The sequence below is a fragment of the Lipophrys pholis genome (assembly GCF_963383615.2).
Source record: "Lipophrys pholis genome assembly, chromosome: 7".
Lineage (NCBI taxonomy): Eukaryota > Metazoa > Chordata > Actinopteri > Blenniiformes > Blenniidae > Lipophrys > Lipophrys pholis.
Window position 1 is genome coordinate 11,077,239 of NC_137638.1, and position 18,873 is coordinate 11,096,111.

At 38.9% G+C, this 18,873-nt stretch overlaps 2 protein-coding genes across 3 annotated transcripts; one reads left to right on the forward strand and one right to left on the reverse strand.

The window, feature by feature from the left end:
• Window positions 1-3,792: 3,792 nt before the first annotated feature.
• On the forward strand, window positions 3,793-11,829 carry agpat9l (1-acylglycerol-3-phosphate O-acyltransferase 9, like). Of its 2 annotated transcripts, none has more exons than XM_080468078.1 (14): window positions 3,793-3,885; window positions 4,215-4,417; window positions 4,502-4,568; window positions 6,467-6,615; window positions 6,777-6,922; window positions 7,741-7,815; window positions 7,918-8,007; window positions 8,103-8,196; window positions 8,302-8,417; window positions 8,781-8,836; window positions 9,049-9,134; window positions 9,218-9,346; window positions 11,046-11,125; window positions 11,332-11,829. In XM_080468078.1, exons 2-14 carry the CDS (start codon window positions 4,274-4,276, stop codon window positions 11,435-11,437), a joined length of 1,338 nt encoding a protein of 445 aa, XP_080324204.1. In that variant the 5' UTR covers window positions 3,793-3,885; window positions 4,215-4,273; the 3' UTR covers window positions 11,438-11,829. The 2 variants fall into 2 exon arrangements, with proteins under 2 accessions (XP_080324204.1, XP_080324205.1); XM_080468079.1 differs by having other exon boundaries at window positions 3,820-3,885; window positions 4,215-4,373.
• Window positions 11,830-16,094: 4,265 nt separating this feature from the next.
• On the reverse strand, window positions 16,095-17,934 carry myl7 (myosin, light chain 7, regulatory). The gene is made up of 7 exons (XM_080467149.1): window positions 17,895-17,934; window positions 17,640-17,741; window positions 17,200-17,275; window positions 16,941-17,045; window positions 16,729-16,807; window positions 16,598-16,646; window positions 16,095-16,492 (listed from the first exon to the last, which is right to left on the reverse strand). The coding sequence occupies exons 1-7, from the start codon at window positions 17,895-17,897 to the stop codon at window positions 16,388-16,390; spliced, it is 519 nt and encodes a 172-aa protein (XP_080323275.1). The 5' UTR covers window positions 17,898-17,934; the 3' UTR covers window positions 16,095-16,387.
• Window positions 17,935-18,873: the final 939 nt, after the last annotated feature.

Here is an 18,873-nt window from a genome sequence, read left to right on the forward strand (position 1 = left end):
TGTTGAAGAGAACAGTGTAGCCAAGGTACATGTCCAAAATGATAATTATGTTGACAATGGAAAATGAAGAACCGTCTTTACAAAGACAAAGCAGACTGAAGAAATAACATGACAATAACGATTAAAACTATTTAAGGGAAAAACGTTATTTCATTCCTGTCATTTTGAAATGTCATGGCCCCAGCAACATTCTGTATCTGTGTATCATCAGAAGGCCATAACCTCTCACTGTCTGTCCATCTTACATTTGTTCTTTGTCTGATATTTTTCCCTGGAGCAGTTCTGTGTGTGAGTAAAAGGCTGTGGAGACGTGATACATTGTCTCCTGGGTCGTCTCCCCCCATGGGAGCCACAGAGGCAGACAGTGCAGTGAACTCATTATTCCGCAGAGCTTGATGTTATCAGAGATTCTAAATATTTATATAAAGTGCAAAATAAATCTGTATATGGACATACAGCTTTGGGCCTATACCACAGGCCTAACTTTCATGGTTTCTTTCAAACTCTGTCTTCTTGTGCACTGGCAGATCATTTCATAGAGATGGACAGATTCTTCTCAGGCTGTACTGAACTAGAAACTATTCAATTTTGGAAAAGTTAGCACTGTGATAAATAAAAACTTGGAAACAAGTAACAACACTCAGAGACTGATAGTAAACTGAGCTGAACTGCCCCCACCCCCCCACCCTCCACCCTCCCACCCCTGGCAGAGAAAATATTAAGAACAATGGTAATAGCTCACAATGAGGAGTTGTTCCAACTTGACTCTGTAGCATTCAAAAAGCATTTAAAAAAAACATGTACAAGTAGTGGCCTCTCTGTGTTGAGGCTTAAGATGAAAAAAAGTAGAACTAACAAGCCCTGCCTTATTGAAGCAAACACACCCTGACCTGGAAGGACAATCCACATGTTGTTGGGTAGGGTTTTAATACACTTCCTGGAAAGTTTACCTCGTGTAAAGACATGTTATCGGACAATTCATCATTTCTTGGAACATTGGACAAGATGTCGTGCTTCACCATTGTGACAGCTTAAAGTAATGATGTGTATTTTTCAGAAAGATTTATAGATGAACTATATAATCATATGACTTATAGATCTGTTCATTAATGCTGAGATAGTTTTCTAGTCTGAAATTCATCTTTTTCAAAATCCGCAGTCCACTGAGCTCCCTGGATCAAGTTCAATCTCAGAATGAATCACCCTTTTATCACTCCCAGAGACATTACCCAAACTGACCCCCTTAAGTCCCCTGTTACAGTAATGTGCAACAGACTGTGAAATGTCTGAACCTGGAAAATAATCAGGACCTTTTGTTAGTTTTAGGTGGGAGAGAGAGGCTTTAGCACACAGTGACTATTGCCACATTCCTCATTTGGCTCCCTGTATTGTGGTGGCTAATGTGTTTGAGGCATTTAATTCACTCAATGCCTCTTTAAATACCTTACAGTGGTTTTATGTGAACAAGAAAGCCCCTGGGCCAATGAATCTTTTAGAGTATCATAGAAATGGTCATTAAACTAGATTAAAATTAAATGAAATTTTAAAAATAAATATAAGTAACTCCATAACCACAAATACCTTTATTTTTTAAATCAGAAAAAAGACCTTATTTCACTTTCTGTTTCTCTGTTTGCATCAGTTTTCGTTTATGTGTCACTTTGCAGCACATATTAAGCCAAAATGTAACTACTGAACAAAGTAATTCACTGCAGCCATGAAGATATTTTTACATTTAGAAATGTGTACATGTTATTGCTCTATAGAGAGAAATGTCCTGAGCTCCATAGTAGTCAGAAGTGCCTGAAGACATCTGGACAAAGAATCAGTTTCAGCAATTGTTCAGGTGAAAGATTTATCCAGCAGAGCTGAACTCTGAAAAAAACCCTTTCTCTCTCTCTCTCTCTCTCTCTCTCTCTCTCTCTCTCTCTCTCTCTCCCTCTCCCTCTATTGGGTCATGCTTCAAGCTGAGACTTTTTCCTGATATGTTTTGGGATTGCTGTTTCACCTAAAAATCCCACTTTTGTTGTACAAGTTTTGATCTGATCAAATTGGTATGTCTGCACCTGAAGTTTCACCATGGGCCTCAGAGATTAGGATAGCATCAGTCAATAAGATTCAACCATCATGAGAGTCAGCGTCAGACCCCCACGCTTTGCGTTCCGCTGAGTTCAGTGTCGCAGATGTTGTTCCCCTGATGTTGTCAACTTAAACTTTTCACCATCAGTTCACATGAGTTGAGTGTTTTCACGTCCAAAAATAACACTGTTCCCATAAGCATCCTTCTGTGAATGTTTTTTCTAAACAATACAATCCCCAGCAGGCTTCTTGTTGGTTTAGGTTTGCTCAAAGATCTCAACGCATTTTACGATATGGATGTGAACATATGTGAATGTTTAATGCAATGGCACAGAGGTCCACATCTTTCTTTTTTTTTTCAGCACAGGACTCACACCTGTGGTCAAGTCCAAAGTGAAAAAAAACTAAAGATTGGTCATGATGTGTCTCTTTGATATTATTCACCCTGTTGAGTAAAAACATACTTTTTAAATGTTGATTTCGTGTTGTGGGAGTTAAAGTCGCCTACAGTTATTAACTCTAACGGATGTGAGAGAAGATTGTGTTTCTTAATGACTCTCAGTGACAAGCCCCTACAAGAGTATTCATTCAAATATCAGGCATGAAATCTGTCAGTGTGTACACAGTACAAACACACATAACAATGGTTCAGTTAACCATGTTTGTGAGTGAATTATTTCTTATTGTGAAGAGCATGTTTCATGAATTCTTTATTTCCCTCTGTCTATACTGGGTTGAACAACTCCTTTTTGGTTTCGTGTTGCAGTGGTTAGCACTCTCACCTCACAGTAAGAAGGTCATGGATTTGAGTCTGGGATTTGTGACTCTCTGTGGAGTTTGCAAGTTCTCCTTGTGTGTGTGTAAGTTTTAGCTGGTTTACTCCCACAGCCTATAAACATGTATTTGAAGTTAATTGGCGATTCTCAATTGCCTCCAGGTTTAATGTGAGTGTGAGCGATTGTCTCTCTGTGTTTACCGTGTATGAACGTTTGACCTGTCTAGGGTGTATACTGTACCTTTCCAATTTCCAGCACCAACATCTGCTTCTTCAGTGCAATAAGTCTACTTTATCCCTCTGCTCGGTCAATATTTAGAGAGTAATGGGAGGCAAATCAGGAGTGTCAAACACATTTTAGTTCAGGGGCCACATAGCCCAATTTCATTTCAATTTGAGTGGGCCGGACTGGTAAAATAGTGCCATAATATTTCCACTTAAATTTTTCTTTGTGGTGCAGAATAAAGGTGAGGAAAATCCACACAATTACTACGTCAATAATAATGATAACAATCTTAACATAAATGTCATTTTAATGAAATCATCTGGTGTAAAATACAGTTAAATGTCCCCCCCAAAACGTTTCTTATAGCTGTTGTTCAGTGTGGTGTTCGCTACTCTTCACAAAATTAACAAATCAGTGTTTTCTTTGAAAATTGTACAATTTGTTTGGTGGTTTGATTGGCCAGATTGGCGCCTCCTGCGGGCCAGTTTTGGCACACGGGCCTTATGTTTGACGTCTCTGGTCCAGGTCAAAATAGGAAGACACGTGCAGAGAGGTGCACGTGCACCCTCAGTGAAGCCATGGAAGCCCCATCGCTCATTTCTTTCATTATAATACTTTCCCTTCTCAAATCATATTTTGCAGGCAACTTCTCTAGGAGAATGTGTCTTTGTGACCACCGGGGGTCGCTGTTGGTCCCCGCCCCTTGAACTTTGTTCCAGTGTGCAGTGGGCGAGTCCGCAGTGAGCTCTCCGCTCATCAGCGCTCCGAGCTGCCCAGTCTGAGGACATGGACTGAAGTTTGACAGGTAAGTCGAGCAGGCAAAAGAAAAAACATGGGGAAAAGGGCCGCTGGTGATTGTAGAAACCCAAGAATTACGTGCAGCCTGGGATACGCTGTTGTTGTCTGACGTTCGAGCAGCTCTGTTGTTGTTTAGATGAGCAGGAACACACGTGTGATGGTCGCGAGCGTCAATCAGTGATTGCGTTGCTTGTTGTCTTGAAACTTCACTGCTGATTTCCGTCAGACTTTCAACTTTTTATCGACTTTACATCTTGTTCCAAGTCATTGCCCTGCAAACATTACTTCGTGGTAAAGTTGCAGTGTATTTAAAGGCCTTCTGATTCTCTCCCACAGCACTGGCACGAGATTGATCCAGCAGCCTGCTTCTGTAGACCTCAGGGAATAAGGTGGAGATGGAGGACTTCTGGGCCTCTGCCCTTTGGACCCTGGAGATCTGGCTGTACCTCATTGTCAGTTTCATCATGATCCCAGCCATGTTTGGATTCTCCTTAGGTATCTCGGAGACCTACATGACCATCCTGATGAAAACCTTAGAGGTGCTGCCATCTGTGCTGGTTTATAGTTCATCAAGCAGATATTCCCTGCTGATATAGTGATGATTGTCTGCTCTCCTCCTGCAGTGGGCCACTCTGAAGATGCAAAAGGCAAAAGCAACAGAACAAACCCTAAAACACACAGAATCTAATGGTGAGTGGGAAATTGTGTCCAGGGGATTTGGCAGATGAGTAGATATAAATGTCATATCCTGTCTTGTGAAACGCAGGGTTCTGGGACGGATTCATTGTTGCTGCAATACTAGATTTCCAATGTACTTTATTACAAGTCAGGGCAGGCATGTTGCAATGTTGCCTCCATTTACGACAGCAACCAATTTCAGCAACCAAGTATTTTATTTTGCATACATCTAACACACTGACAGGTTTATAGTCTTTCTACACAGCTGTTCAAATGACTTATTTTAAACCACGGGACCTGTTTTTCTGCTCTGAGTAGTTTCCGTATGGCACTGTCAGTCAGTGAACTTGAGAACATTTATGATCGGCAACAATGTAGAACTGCTCAAGGAGGTGTGCCCTATCTCTCAACATATAATTACCCCCAGTCTTTATCTGTCACTGAGCTGCACTAGGTAGTATCCCGGACTGTAACACTTGATGATGATAGTTTTTATCAGCAAAATGTCCTTAAAGTCCAAAGTGTGTCAGTGTCGTACTTCTAAATGTGCACACTCAATCCGAGAAATAGAGTGCACAGATAAGAAAAGCATTCTTGTGAAGGTTTTGTTTGAATGTTGGCTACATAGTTTGACACTTCTAGATATTGGACTTTGACTGCTGAGTTATCAGATAAAGTGGAGTCAAGGCAGACTCTTAACAGTTGCGAGGTGAGTTGTGTGGTTTTAATGTTGGATACTTTACATAACCTAAATCCCACAAAAGAAAATCGGCACCTAGGCAGATCGTCTATTCTGCATTATACAAGTCAGGGTCCCGTGGCATTGAAGTTCGTCCCCGGGTACTGCGCCGCTGCAGCACGCTGCTCCCAGTCGTATTGCTTTGGATAGGATGGGTTGAATGCAGAGAAATACAATATCTTAACTGGATTGTAGAAAGAGCCTAGAGAACATGACAACTGAACACAGAAAGTCTGACCCAGACTTGAACTGGGCACATTATCTCTATGAGAGACCGTGCAGCCCTCAGCAGATTAAATACTGTGTCAAATGATTCAGATAAGGAGCCGTTAAAGGTGTAAAGCTTCGTGAAGGCAAATCAATGTCACTGAAGCCTCAGTCAAACTCTCCTTTAAGAGGTGTTTTAGATGGTATATTCTATCTGTTTTTGATGTGAGATTTGATCAGTACCTGCCTTCATGCCTGCTTGTATATCCAGCGTGCAGTTTGTGATAAACGCATAAAGGGGAGCTGATTTTGACATCAGAAGCAATCAGATGAAAGAAATCAAACTATAGAGTGTAAAAATAATACTATTCAATTTTTTTTTTTGGCAAAAAATGAAGCAAAGAGAATAAAATGCAAGATCCTAATAAATAATATATTCAAACATATATATATATATAATGTACATCCATGAACAAATTCACTATAAGTCATCCATTGATGCCGATATATTTAATTTTAAAAGTACAAGAAATACAGTGTTGAACCAAAATGAAGGACTTGGTGTGCAGCTTAATGTGTATTAGGTCGCAGCTCTCATATACTTAGATTCTGTTGTACATTTATTTAATAATCACAATGCAGGGAAATACATTTTATGTCCACCTGGTGTTTAAAAAAAATAAAAATACAAAAAAACAGCAGAAGGGGGTTCCCCCATCCGATCTGCCTCAGCATGTCATACCACCATATACCACTTGCATCAAGGTCATATAGATTTTGTATTTTCTTATTGCCTAATTCCTCCCCCCCTCAAAAAATGCCCTGAAGCATTAATATTAATAATATATTTCAATACTTGTCTTTACAGGAAAATACAATGTTCCTCCAAGGATGAAAACCACATTAACACCGTGCAAATAAATGTGATAAATGTGGCTGCTGTGTGCTCGTATGTGTCTCTCAGGTCTCATTCAAAGGGAAGACGGCTCAATGGAGGAAGAGTTAGAGGAACTGAGACGCAGTCGCCCCAAGCCGCCGGACGGAGGTGATTTTACTCTAAGCGACTGTTTCTATTTCTCTCGACGGGGAATTGAAAGCATTATAGAAGATGAGGTGCATTTTTACTTATCAATAATACCACTATTTGATGTGCAAAATTGTTTCTAATTATTTTGCCTGCAAACTTCAAAGTTTCTGCCTTTGCCAGTGTGGTTGTTTTTTTTTTTTTGTTTTTTTTTGTATTTTCATTGATTGTGCTTTTGGGTTGAATTCAGGTGACCCAGCGGTTCAGCTCCCAGGAGCTGGTTTCCTGGAACTTACTCACCCGCACCAACAATGATTTCCAGTACATAAGTCTGAGGCTGACGCTGGTCTACGGTCTTGGTATCTTTGTGAGATACTGTATTCTTGCCCCGCTCAGGTACACAAATATTGACTCGAATCAGCTGACAGTACAAAAAAGAAAAGTCAATGCTTTTGATTTAGTGACACGGAGGCTGCAGTGGAGAACAGGAAGTAAATAAAAAAATTTAAAAAGCCAAAGGTTGAGTCAAACCTCAGTGGGTGAATTTGGTTTAGGTCCAGATAAGGTGGCGTTTGAGGTGAAATGGTTTTAGGAAGAAAAAAAATGTAAGTGTTACAAAGCAAGATATTATTATTTTGAATGATATTCATATTAAGATTGACCTGTTCTGACTTATATGATCTATTCTAAAATTGAGTTCTTTTCCACAACTGTAACATTGAAGGCTGCACCAGAACCGGCCCAAGTCCACACCAATCCTCGGCCTCGGGGATATTACTTTACCCACGATGCATTTTCAGAAATTAGTGGTGATCTCGTCGCATGGATTAAAAGTTGCTTGTGAATACGCAAATCAGCTCATACAAGATGGCCCTTTTATTTCTCTGTAAGATTTGTACATTAACTAGTCTAGCGACTACCAACACTGAATCTGTTCATAAGACCATAAAAATATAATATATTATGTTCATCAGATTGAATTCTATTTTTAATAATCTGATTACTCCCGAGATCAGGAAAAAAAAAAAAGAAGCTGAGATGAAAGTAGCTTGTAAACCATGCGAGAGCTTATATTTCAGCCCCTGACTTCACCGTCATTGTCAAATGTGAAATTGATCATTTGGTTTCGGCTTGGTCTTCCTATGACACAGACTCTTTTTCTGACTTGACGTTAAAAATAGATGACTAAATTTATTCTGCCTCTCTCTGTCCAGGATAACACTTGTCTGCATCGGCCTGAGCTGGTTAGTAATAGGAACGTCAGCTGTTGGATTACTTCCCAACTGGAGGTATGCTACTTGTCTTAAAATACGCGTTGTGTGTAACGCTGTCGTGTAGATGGATCCCTCCTCCATTGTGCATCACTGCGCTCATGAATGTCTTGTCTTCAGGATAAAGTCGTGGCTCAGCGAATGGGTCCATGTTATGTGCTACAGAATCTGTGCTCGAGGACTCTCTGCTACTATTCGGTATCATAACAGGTACGTAAACAATCTCCTTTGTTCCCATTCCAATAAAAAAATAAGGCATGGTGTTGTATTCAGATTCTGGCTTCGTGTCTTCACTGCACAAACAGAGAAAATATCCCCAAAAAAGGAGGAATCTGTGTTGCTAATCACACCTCGCCTATCGACATTGTGATCCTCTGCAATGACACCTGCTATGCTATGGTATGCACACAAACCCAACACACATCAACAAATGTCAACAAGGTATTAACATGTTTTTTTGATATTTTCTTTTCTTCCTTTTTTTTTTTTCCCCCCTCCCCCCAGGTAGGCCAGGTTCACGGGGGTCTGATGGGAGTTATTCAGAGAGCCATGGTGAGGTCCTGTCCTCACGTTTGGTTTGAGAGAGCAGAAATGAGAGATCGCCATCTAGTGACCCAAAGGTTTTCCACACTCACCAACCTCCAGCACATTTCTTCAAAGGCTTGTCGTGGCTCGTCTATTTTTTTCTTCTCTCCTTTATTTTCTTTCTGCGGGATTTTGGGTTCAAAGGGAAGTTGGCATTTTTCTGGCAGTAGAAACGGTTCTTGTTGGTGCGTCTCTTGTTATTCAGACAAGATGAGATGTGTTTTGGGAACTTGCTACTGAACAATGACTCAGACAGTTTGGATTCCATTCTCTCGCGTCTCTACTCCTTCCAGATGTTTGATGTACCGTCTCAAATGTGCATCAAAACTTGTTACAGGCAGCTTGAATACACCTGCAGAGGGGAGATGGTTTTTTATTACCCATTGTGTTTCTTCCAGGCTGAAGGATCATGTGAATGACAAAACAAAGCTTCCCATTTTGATATTTCCAGAGGGTGAGTGTAACCAAGCGGACCGTAGAGTTGCTTTATCCACTCGGATGAGATGTTAGTCTTTGTATCATCAAAGAGAAGCCTGTGAGTGTTATTTTAGCTCTGGTGGTGGTTATGGCCTCACAGCTGTGACAAATGAACAGATGTTTCATGTGGATTTGGAACGAGCTCACACAACTGTGTCTCTTTAATTTCCTGATGTCTGGTTTCTACAGGAACCTGCATCAACAACACGTCTGTCATGATGTTTAAAAAAGGAAGCTTTGAGATCGGAGCCACAATATATCCGGTCGCCATTAAGGTACTTTAGTCCACGTCACACTCGCTCCCGGACATATGCCTGGGCCTCACTTTATATCTCCGCTGTTCTTGAACTTTTCTTAGTATGACCCAAAATTTGGAGACGCGTTCTGGAACAGTTCCAAGTACAACATGGTCAACTACCTGCTGATGATGATGACCAGCTGGGCCCTCGTCTGCAATGTCTGGTACCTGCCAGCCATGCATCAACGGGTGAGTTTGACATGTGCTGAAACTTGTGCATCAAGCCACGGAAACCCAGACATGGCCACACTCACACCATGTTGCATTCATTCACTAGAATCCCAGGGTGCAATTAATGAAGAAATCACAGGGATTCAAGGTTTTGGAATATGTCAAAAGGGCATCTGATAGAAATGTTTTAGTTTTAAACATATATTGATTAAGATTAAGTGTATTTCAGTAAAATATTTATTTATTACAAGTGCATTTTAGAATTTTTTTCTGAAGTATGAGCTCAGGATTATTTTACCTTCACAAATAGACTTTATCCATTTATAATGGTAATCGAATCGTTATGGCATAATGCTTCAATATTTGAAGATTTTGTAATTTGATTTCCATGAAATAAAAAGAAAACATTTTAAATTAAACCAAAAAACAAAAAGTGTGAAATATTTCAGTTTTTGGTAATAAATTTAAAGTATATCTAAAGTTTGCTGCTTGGATGGAATTATGGAGAAAATGACCCTGTAAAGATTTAGCCTTACACTTTGAAAGGGAAAGCTTCTCATTGTCATAATCACAAATATTTTGCTTCCAGAGCTCAGAAATCTGACATGTAAAGAAAAATTGCTGCTGTGGGGTGAACGAGTATTGATTGTGTCACTTTTGCTCTGCTTAGATAATTAGCCCTGCTTTACTTCATTTTTGTAAAATAACTTGATGAAAGTATACTCGACCATCCCAATCGGAACGTTTCAGGTTCAATTCCCATCTCCACCTGTCAAAGTGTCCTTGAGCAAGACGCCAAACCCCAAATTGCTTCCATTGGAGTGACAGCGCCCTGCATGGCCCTAGCCTCTATTAGTGTGTGGGAGTGAATGGGTCTCAATGCAATTGAAAAGCGCATTTACCTTTTGTTGAATTGCACCCTGCCTCAACCTGAATCCTAAATGGCCCATTTTAACGCTTGAGCAGTCTCAATGCGCCTTACATGCTCCCTCACATGGATATGAGCTAACAAAGCTGCTGATAAGAGAGAGAGGGAAACAGTCATCAGGGATGACGATAGTGGTGGAAAACAAAGTAGATAGAACCGACAGATGGCGGTAATACAACTTTATGAATGCAAACTGTTGTTAAACCCAAGAGAAGAACATGATGATGATCGCTCACATTCACCATCTCTCCATCCTAATCCCTCGATCTTGCCAACCTTTTTCTACTCGAGGCCCAAATCAGAATTTTGGTGTTTTGTGAACTCAAACTCACCCTTGGCTTATCTTGAACCCTTCAGGATCCTTCTGTCATTGCCCTTGGACAAACTTGATTTTTCTCCAGCAGCTGTGGTCGGAGGATGAACGTATTAAACAGGCTCTCTCATAACATCGCAACATTCATGAGCCAATAATAATGAACTCATGGAGCAATGACTTTAGATACACATCAAATGTATTTATTACAACTTGTGTTTTGAATGTGTAAATCGAAATTGACATTTCATGGAATATGTTTGGGAAAAACCGGTGTAATGTGACCCATGAAAATATATACAGTAATATATCATACTCGTTGAACTTTTCCACATTTCGTCACATTATAATCCCAAATGTAAATGTATTTTATTGGAATTTTAAGTGAGAGCCCAATAAAATGTGCTGCATAATTGTGACCTATGGATCACATTGAAGTAGACTGATTTTATTTTTTCATTATTAAAAAATGACAGGAAGGGGAAAGCGCTGTCCAGTTTGCTAACAGAGTGAAGTCGGCCATCGCTCACCAGGGAGGTCTGGTAGATCTACAGTGGTAAGCTTGAGCCTCACTACTTTTTTTTAATGGATCCTTTTTTTTACCGTCTCATTTAAAAAAAAAAAACCGAGTTCAATGTATCTAACCTGTTTTTGTAACTTCCATCTTGAATTTACAAAGAAAAACATAGGAGTGTGTCGTCCATCATCTGTAAATCAGCCATGAAATTACACAGATCATACAGACATTGTTCTGTCCTGCAGGGATGGAGGCCTGAAGAGAGCCAAGGTGAAGGAGACATTCAAAGAGCAGCAGCAGAAGAAGTACAGCAACATGGTGGTGGGAGACGAGAGCAGCAACAGTGATTGACATTCTCAGCATAACGAACAAAGCTCCTGTTTTTTTTTTTTTTTTTTTCTCTGAGGTTATACATGGAAACATTTCAGTGTTTTCTCAGTTGTTTGAACTTGTACTGCACTGCCACATGGACTTAAACACTGTGAAAATGGGTACTTCCAACAGAATAGAGTCTCGGTTATTGACGAATAGCAAGTGCAATATGAGGAGAAGAGAGAGGAAAAACTGATTTCTCTGCTGCTTAACCTGTCTAATGTTCTGATTTAATGATGCTGGAGAATACCCTGGATTAAATGTGTGATTGCAGAGAAACTACTGGTTAAACAACCATGATTCATTATAGTCTGTCTTTCTGTATTTTTTTTTTCTTTTTTTAATAAATTTAGTATGCAAATTGAATAGTTAACCATCTACGTTGTGATTATTTGGATAATGCCTTCAAAATAATCTTACACATTATGAAACATTCATCTTCTGCTCATCTTCAGTCTTTCATTTTAATTGGCCTCCATTACTTTTACAGTCTTTCAGCCCTAAAATTCTGCTTTGATAAAATATTTTATTGATTCACCCTGAGTTTATTCAATTTAATTTAGATTTATTCACAGATATCATAAAACATAAAAAAAGAAACATGCTTTGAAGTCCAGGGTCCTCATTTATAAAGGTTGATTACGCACAAAACCGGTCCTGAAAGATGTGCACGCCACTTCCCACGCAAAGTTTGTGATCTAAAAAAAAGAAACTTTGCGGGAGAATGTGTGTAGCGGTACGCAAACTTTGAACCTCGCGCACGCAGATTTTGGAATCGGTGAAACGCAGCGCTGATTGTGAGGTGGTGAATTGAAGCCGGATTTATCTCTAACATTATCTTCAAATATCAGACCTCCTTGCCACCCTCCGCCTCCAACTCTCCAGTGACTCAGGATACAACACAAAGTCCACTGAGTCTTTTTATAAGTCCCTGTTCAAATATTTATTTCATACATTTAATAAACCGATAAAACTGAACTTTATGGGTCTCTGCTGCGGTCTCCACCAAAATGTCGTGCTTTTTTCAGAATGAGAGGAGATTACACTGTAATGATTACAGTAGCACACACAGCACAGACTTTTTGGACCTCTCTTCACTGGACGATACTCCTGGAGTCTGATCTTCATCATTGTGCAGTGGGTTTTCCTCCTCGGACCCTTAAAGCAAATTAAACAAAGTGTTTTCATTGTAAGTTTTAGCACGGTGCTCAAAATGTGCATTCTCACCATGGTGCTCGTGATCACTGGGATCCTTGACGTCCAGCCTCACCTGTGTGAAAGCAGTGTTATTAATCATGTGAAGCAAATGTTTGTGATAACGTCTCATCCAGTCATTTATGAGCCGGGAAATGACGTCACTCACCGGCCACGGGTGAGATTTATTCTGTCTTTGTTTGAGTTCCTGATATCTGCAAATATGGACATTGAAAATGTAACATCCCAAAAAACTAATTTGGTTATACTTTAATCACAGTTCAGCGAGTGAGATGGATTATATAGATTTACAGTCAAAATGTCACCACTTTCTTTAAAATATTACTTCCCATATCTTTCTTTGCCACAGGCTCAGTTTGAAAAACCAAATGTTTTGGTTGATAACATTTATGAGTTGTATAAGCGTGCCTCCCATCTGCAGAGTTCAGATAACAAGCAGGGCTCTGTTGATTCAGTCAGACTATGTTTGGATGGAGCTGCTTTTCTCTCTTAGCAATGGAGGTCAATAAAACTGCAATATAACAAATCATCAAGGCTTTCAGCTCAATGAATCCAGAGGCGATGCTTTTAAAGAGGCCACAGCTCTGATTTCTCTCTCAATTTGGTTTTGCATATCTGCTTTCACTAGAAGTAAAATCTTTTTTTTTTTTTTTTTTTAAACCTGCTTTTTAAACATCTGATATTTAATTTCTTTAATTGGTCTGGCTGTGACGCGACATGAAATAACACCACAGTTGCCATTTCTAAATCCCCTCTTTAATGGGAGGCATTTAATTTAAGTTACTGTCAATGCCAATGTTTTATTTGAAAGAATAAATATATAAATGTATAATATAACTTTGAAAATAGAGGTAAACATTTTTATATATTAATTCAACATTCCTTCAGGAGCTATTTATAACTTTTCTTTCATTCACAGTCCAACTTTCTAATACATTCAGGCACAGTAGAGAAATCACCCAAATGAAAGTATTAAGTCGAATCAAAATAAACCTTCTTTGTATGACTGGTGAAAACTTGTATATCACGTAGATTACAGCATCGCCACCATTGTTGAAAATATTTCTCCAGCCACTTCTGAGAGTGACTCAATACACCATCTTGTGGTAGAACCTTGTATTACAATGTGAAACAACCTGTTAGCATTGGGGTCTTTATATATACCAGCAATACAACCAAGTTTTCTTAGAGATAAGATAATATTTGTTTTATTTGGTTTATTTGTTTTTTTATTTAAAATTTAATTGACCTCCTTTTTATTAAAATGAATATGCATTACATGTTTGAGTATGAGTGATATTACATACAACATATATAGGATATTACTCCTAACAAAATCATGAAAGTACAAATATCTGAAAAAGTAATGCTTGATTACATCAATGTAGGCGTTTATAATTTGTTACATTCACCCATGATTGACGATGGCTTATTTATTTTTCATAGATGGAAATAGTATCATATATACAGCAAATCACATGTAATATTCAATATGCAAAATGGCCATGGACTCTGCTTCTTTGAATTATGTCCATTTATTTGTAAATTGTAATTTTGATTGCAAACGGACAGGAGGAAAGCATGAAATGCCACGTTTTATGCTGGTGATTATCTGTTATCATAGTTATTATTGTCTGAGGACTGAATGTGCAGGAGGAGCATATTGAATTTCCTCTGATTATTATTGGCAGTATCCAATAGTCCACCATCAACTCGAATTCTCTCAAAAGGACGTTACTTACTCATAGTGGAAAACAACATTTTGATATTTCTTGGGAAAAGTTTACATTCCCATTTCTAAACTCTTAAAATAAAAACCTATATTTGCTATTTTCTATATTCAATTTATATTTGATTTGAAAGCTATTAAACTTGATAACTTTATTCAACTATATAACTCACAAAACAAGCCCGAGCTTTTCTGCACCTGCAGTTTTTGTTGCATTTGCTTTATGGCCAACAAATAATCAAATCAGATTCTTCTTTCAGGGCTGTTGTATTCGTGTGTCCAGGCCTCTCACCTTTGCAGATAGGAGTCACAGTGTCTGTTGAGAGGTTTGGTCCTCCTCTTCACTCCATCTGGCGTCCATGTTAAACTTGTATCTACTCCCACATCCACCCTGCCTGCAGCTCCAGATGCAATCGGCATCTCTGTCCTCCGAACAATGGATGTCAGAAATGGAAGAAAGGCGCTCAGTCCTCTGGTGAGTGTTACTGGAGCTTTCCTGACAGTATATCACACACACTCGCTCCCTGTCCTCATGTCGTCTACTGGCTGTTTGCTGCGTGAGCTGGAAAATGTGCTGCTGGGGTTTTAAGGGGGTGTTTGTTGTTGTTTCCTTGGTAACGGTGCCCCAAAAGAAAGGAGCAGCAACAGCGAGGCCTCTGTGAATGTGACAAGTCTACTGACATATGCAGTACTTTACATTATCTTTCATTCACTTCTGACAATCATTTTATTGTATATCAGCCCCTATCCCAAAAAAGAAAAAAATACAACATGCTGCACCACCCTGACCTGGAGATTTCTCCTGTTGCTTCTGATTCTCCCACCCCCACCTGTCCTCCCCACAGCTGCGCTTTACTAAACCAGAGTTGTTCCACCTCTGTCCTCAGCTTATCATCAGTGTATTGGTGTTGTTGTTGTGACATGACACTCACACGCATTCAGAGTATCCACATCCTCACACAATCTACTTTCCACCATCCACATCACAGTTGTGTGTTTACACAATGCTAATTTACCGTTAAAGAAGAAAACTACGCGGGCAAAGAAGAAAAAGATGCATTTAAGATCAGAGTTGTATCAGAAATGATTGCACATAGAAAGAAAATAGAAACTATTTGGGAAAAATAATTTCCATGTTTTTTTGTTTTTTCTGTGAAGAAATCAGGGTAGACAAGTTTTATATTTCAGTGATTTAGGTGAAAGCCTATTATTAAATACAATAAGACATCTAATGTGACAGTGGTAAGCACATAATTGTAGTTTTGCCTTAAGTTTCTCAATAGTCAATTAATCTAACATGAAACTGTGGCCCAGAATGTCAGTCAAAGTGTATCTGGGTGAACTTGCCCTTCATTGCATTATCAAAGTGAGCGAATACTTTAACGGGAACAAGCGCTAGTGTCAAGGTCAATCCAACATACCAGACACCTTTGATCGTAATGAGGCAAAAGATTATCCTGGAATTAAATGTGGACCTTCCAATGCTTTAAACACACAAAATTCCTGTGCTGGTTCCTGGTACTTGGAGGAATTCAGGTCTGTTAGAAGAACATGGGGGTTCTTGTGCTCAGTGGGTCAAAGTTGGCAGCTGAGGTTCATCTTAGCTGAGCCTAACTTAGCTCTTGTTTGTCACTTCAGTAGATACTCTTAAGGAAAAACCCTATTTAGGGAAATAGTGCTTCAAGATTATTTGAATATAATACTCATTTCATACTTTATTTTAGAAACATTCAGAAAAGAAAGTCGGAAAGCATTTGCTGGTTATTTTCCTTTGGGATCAATGAAAACGTGTTTTTATTCTTGTCACTTATACATTTTGAAATTAGCATTTGTATTACTAAAGAAGCTTTTCAAGATCAAACGTTTTATTCTCAGTCATTTACAGACACAACTGCATCGTCTACTGTAATTTATGGTCGTCCAAATCAGATAAGCAGATTATTTTCCAGTAATCATAAAACATATTAACCATTAAACCGTCCTCGTTAGGATTCCTCCTTCTCGTCTCCATGTGTGATGATGTAGCAGAGCGACTTGTAGTCAATGTTACCAGTGGGGTCGATGGGAGCCAGAGCTAAGGCCTGGTCCACCTGAAGGTGTGCAGAGTGACAATATTCTCTGTGAAATTTATGGCAAAAAAAACAACCTTTTGTTTAAACGTAGGCATCATCACATTTGAAAATAAAGTCACAAACCTCTTCTCCTGTAAATTTATCGGCCTGGTTCATTAGTAACCGCTTGAACCTGCATGAGCAACACAGGATGAATAAGATGCTGTAATGTTACAGTTGTTACATATATAAGCTCAGTGAAGAAATCCTCTTACTCTTCTTTATTGACAAAACCGGTCCCATTTGGATCGAAAAGTTTGAAGGCAGCAAGGATGGTGTCTTCAGGATCCGTACCTGTCGAGGAAGAAAAATATAACAATATGTATATGATTAAAAATAGGATTTTGTTTGTGTTTTTTTTTTTTTTTTTTTAAGTCGAGGTAATTTTTATAATGTACTGTTGAATATATTTGTGAAAAGCCCTCACCATTAAGTTTCTCTCCAAACAAGCTCAGGAACACAGTGAAGTTGATGGGACCTTTTCCCTCATTCAACATCTCATCCAGCTCCTCATCTTTGACATTCAGCTTTCCTGTTACACACACACACACACACACACACACACACACACACACACACACACACACACACACACACACACACACCGTGTGCAAATAAAAACTAACATAAACAAATGACCAATAGGTTTTGAATATCAAAATAGTTGCTGGAAACAGAGAACACACCCAGTTGACCGTACGTCTCCCTCAGATCTTGTTTTTTGATGACACCGTCTCTGTCCTGGTCAATGCAGCCAAAAGCCTGCAATCAGTCATGAAACCAAAACAAATTAAACAGAAAAATTATTTCAGGGACAAATTTTTTTCAGTTCAGCAGGTTGATATAATTGATATAATAGTTGTAATATGTTTTATGTTAAGTTAGAAACACTGTGTCATCTGAACAAAGAGTATAAGTAGGATCTTTTTGTGAGCAAGTTCTTTAAATATTTTTGCCTTTTTTTTTTTGTTACTTTGTCACACTTCATTCTTTACACCGATGCAAGTGTGTATTAGAACACACCCCATTTACTGAATTAAATTCATTATAAAAGCTTAATTGTTGAATTTTGAACTCAAAAGCGAGACGTAAGTAAGCTGTGCAAAGACAAGACATTAAAATGTACCTCTTTGAACTCCTGTATCTGGGACTGCTCAAACATGGAGAAAACATTGGAGCAGGACTTCTGTGCTCCTCTCTGTCTCTTATTTGAAGCCTTCTTACTTGCCTGAAATCATATAAAACATCCAATTGGCAAGAATGAACTTACAAGTATTTCAAAGCATATTCAATTCACAATGACCTAAATGTAATAAAGTGGGACGATTAATGAAATTCACTGGCTGAAAGTGTGAAAAGTTGAAAACACTGACTCACTCACCATCTCTTCGTGATCCTATGTGGACTCCCAACCAAGGTGTGATACTGGGGTGGGTTTTATGTACGGCCCATCTTATCTGGTACCCTCCTGTAATAGCCTGTGGTGGGCAGCTCAGCCCCTTACAAGGCCATGGCTGTGCTCAGAGAGAGGACTTGATAAGATGCGAGGCCGCCAGGACTGATACCAACAGAGACACGGAGCAAAGACAAGGGGACACAAGGGGAAAGTGGTCTCTGATATTTGACAGGCACAAGAAAAACTTAGACATCTGAGGTCGAATGAAGCCCAAAAGCCTGAACAGAAAATAATGTTTCATCTGCCCTTCAATTGAGACTTGATGAAATTCAATTTAATCCAGGTATTATAGCAATAATGGCACAATAACTTTAGAGATATGACATATCTTTCTTATCTTGAATACTTTCCATGAAATGAAATGTAAAAACTCAGAATAGAACTAGATCGCATGATGAAATTTGTCTAAATCTAAATCCACTGGATCTCTATCTCACAGGTTTCTAATGTGACCATTTTTTGTTATTAAGTAAGTTTGTGAACTTTCCAGGTACATTTCAAGCCTTGTGGGTAATTTGATTTACTTTTTCGTTGTGATTTTTGTTTCATCGTGTTGATATGTTACAGGACTTACAGCTTGTTGTCCCGTTGGGAGCAACAGGAAGCCTCCTGAAAGGTATTTTTAACAACTTTGTCTTATTGCAAAGTTGTTTTGAGGTGCTTCGGTTTATCACTCTTATAAGACAGTATTCCAAGTCCATAGAAACACAGCGTCAAAAACAAAACCATTTAGATCACAATAGTTTAATGAAATATTTTTATTTACAGTTGTACTCATCCATATACAAAGCAAATTTTATCAGGCACACGAGAAAAGCCACATCATACTGCCAAACATACATAAGTTACAAACATAAAATTCAAATAGGAGATACCAAAGAAACATTTCATTTCTCACAAACAA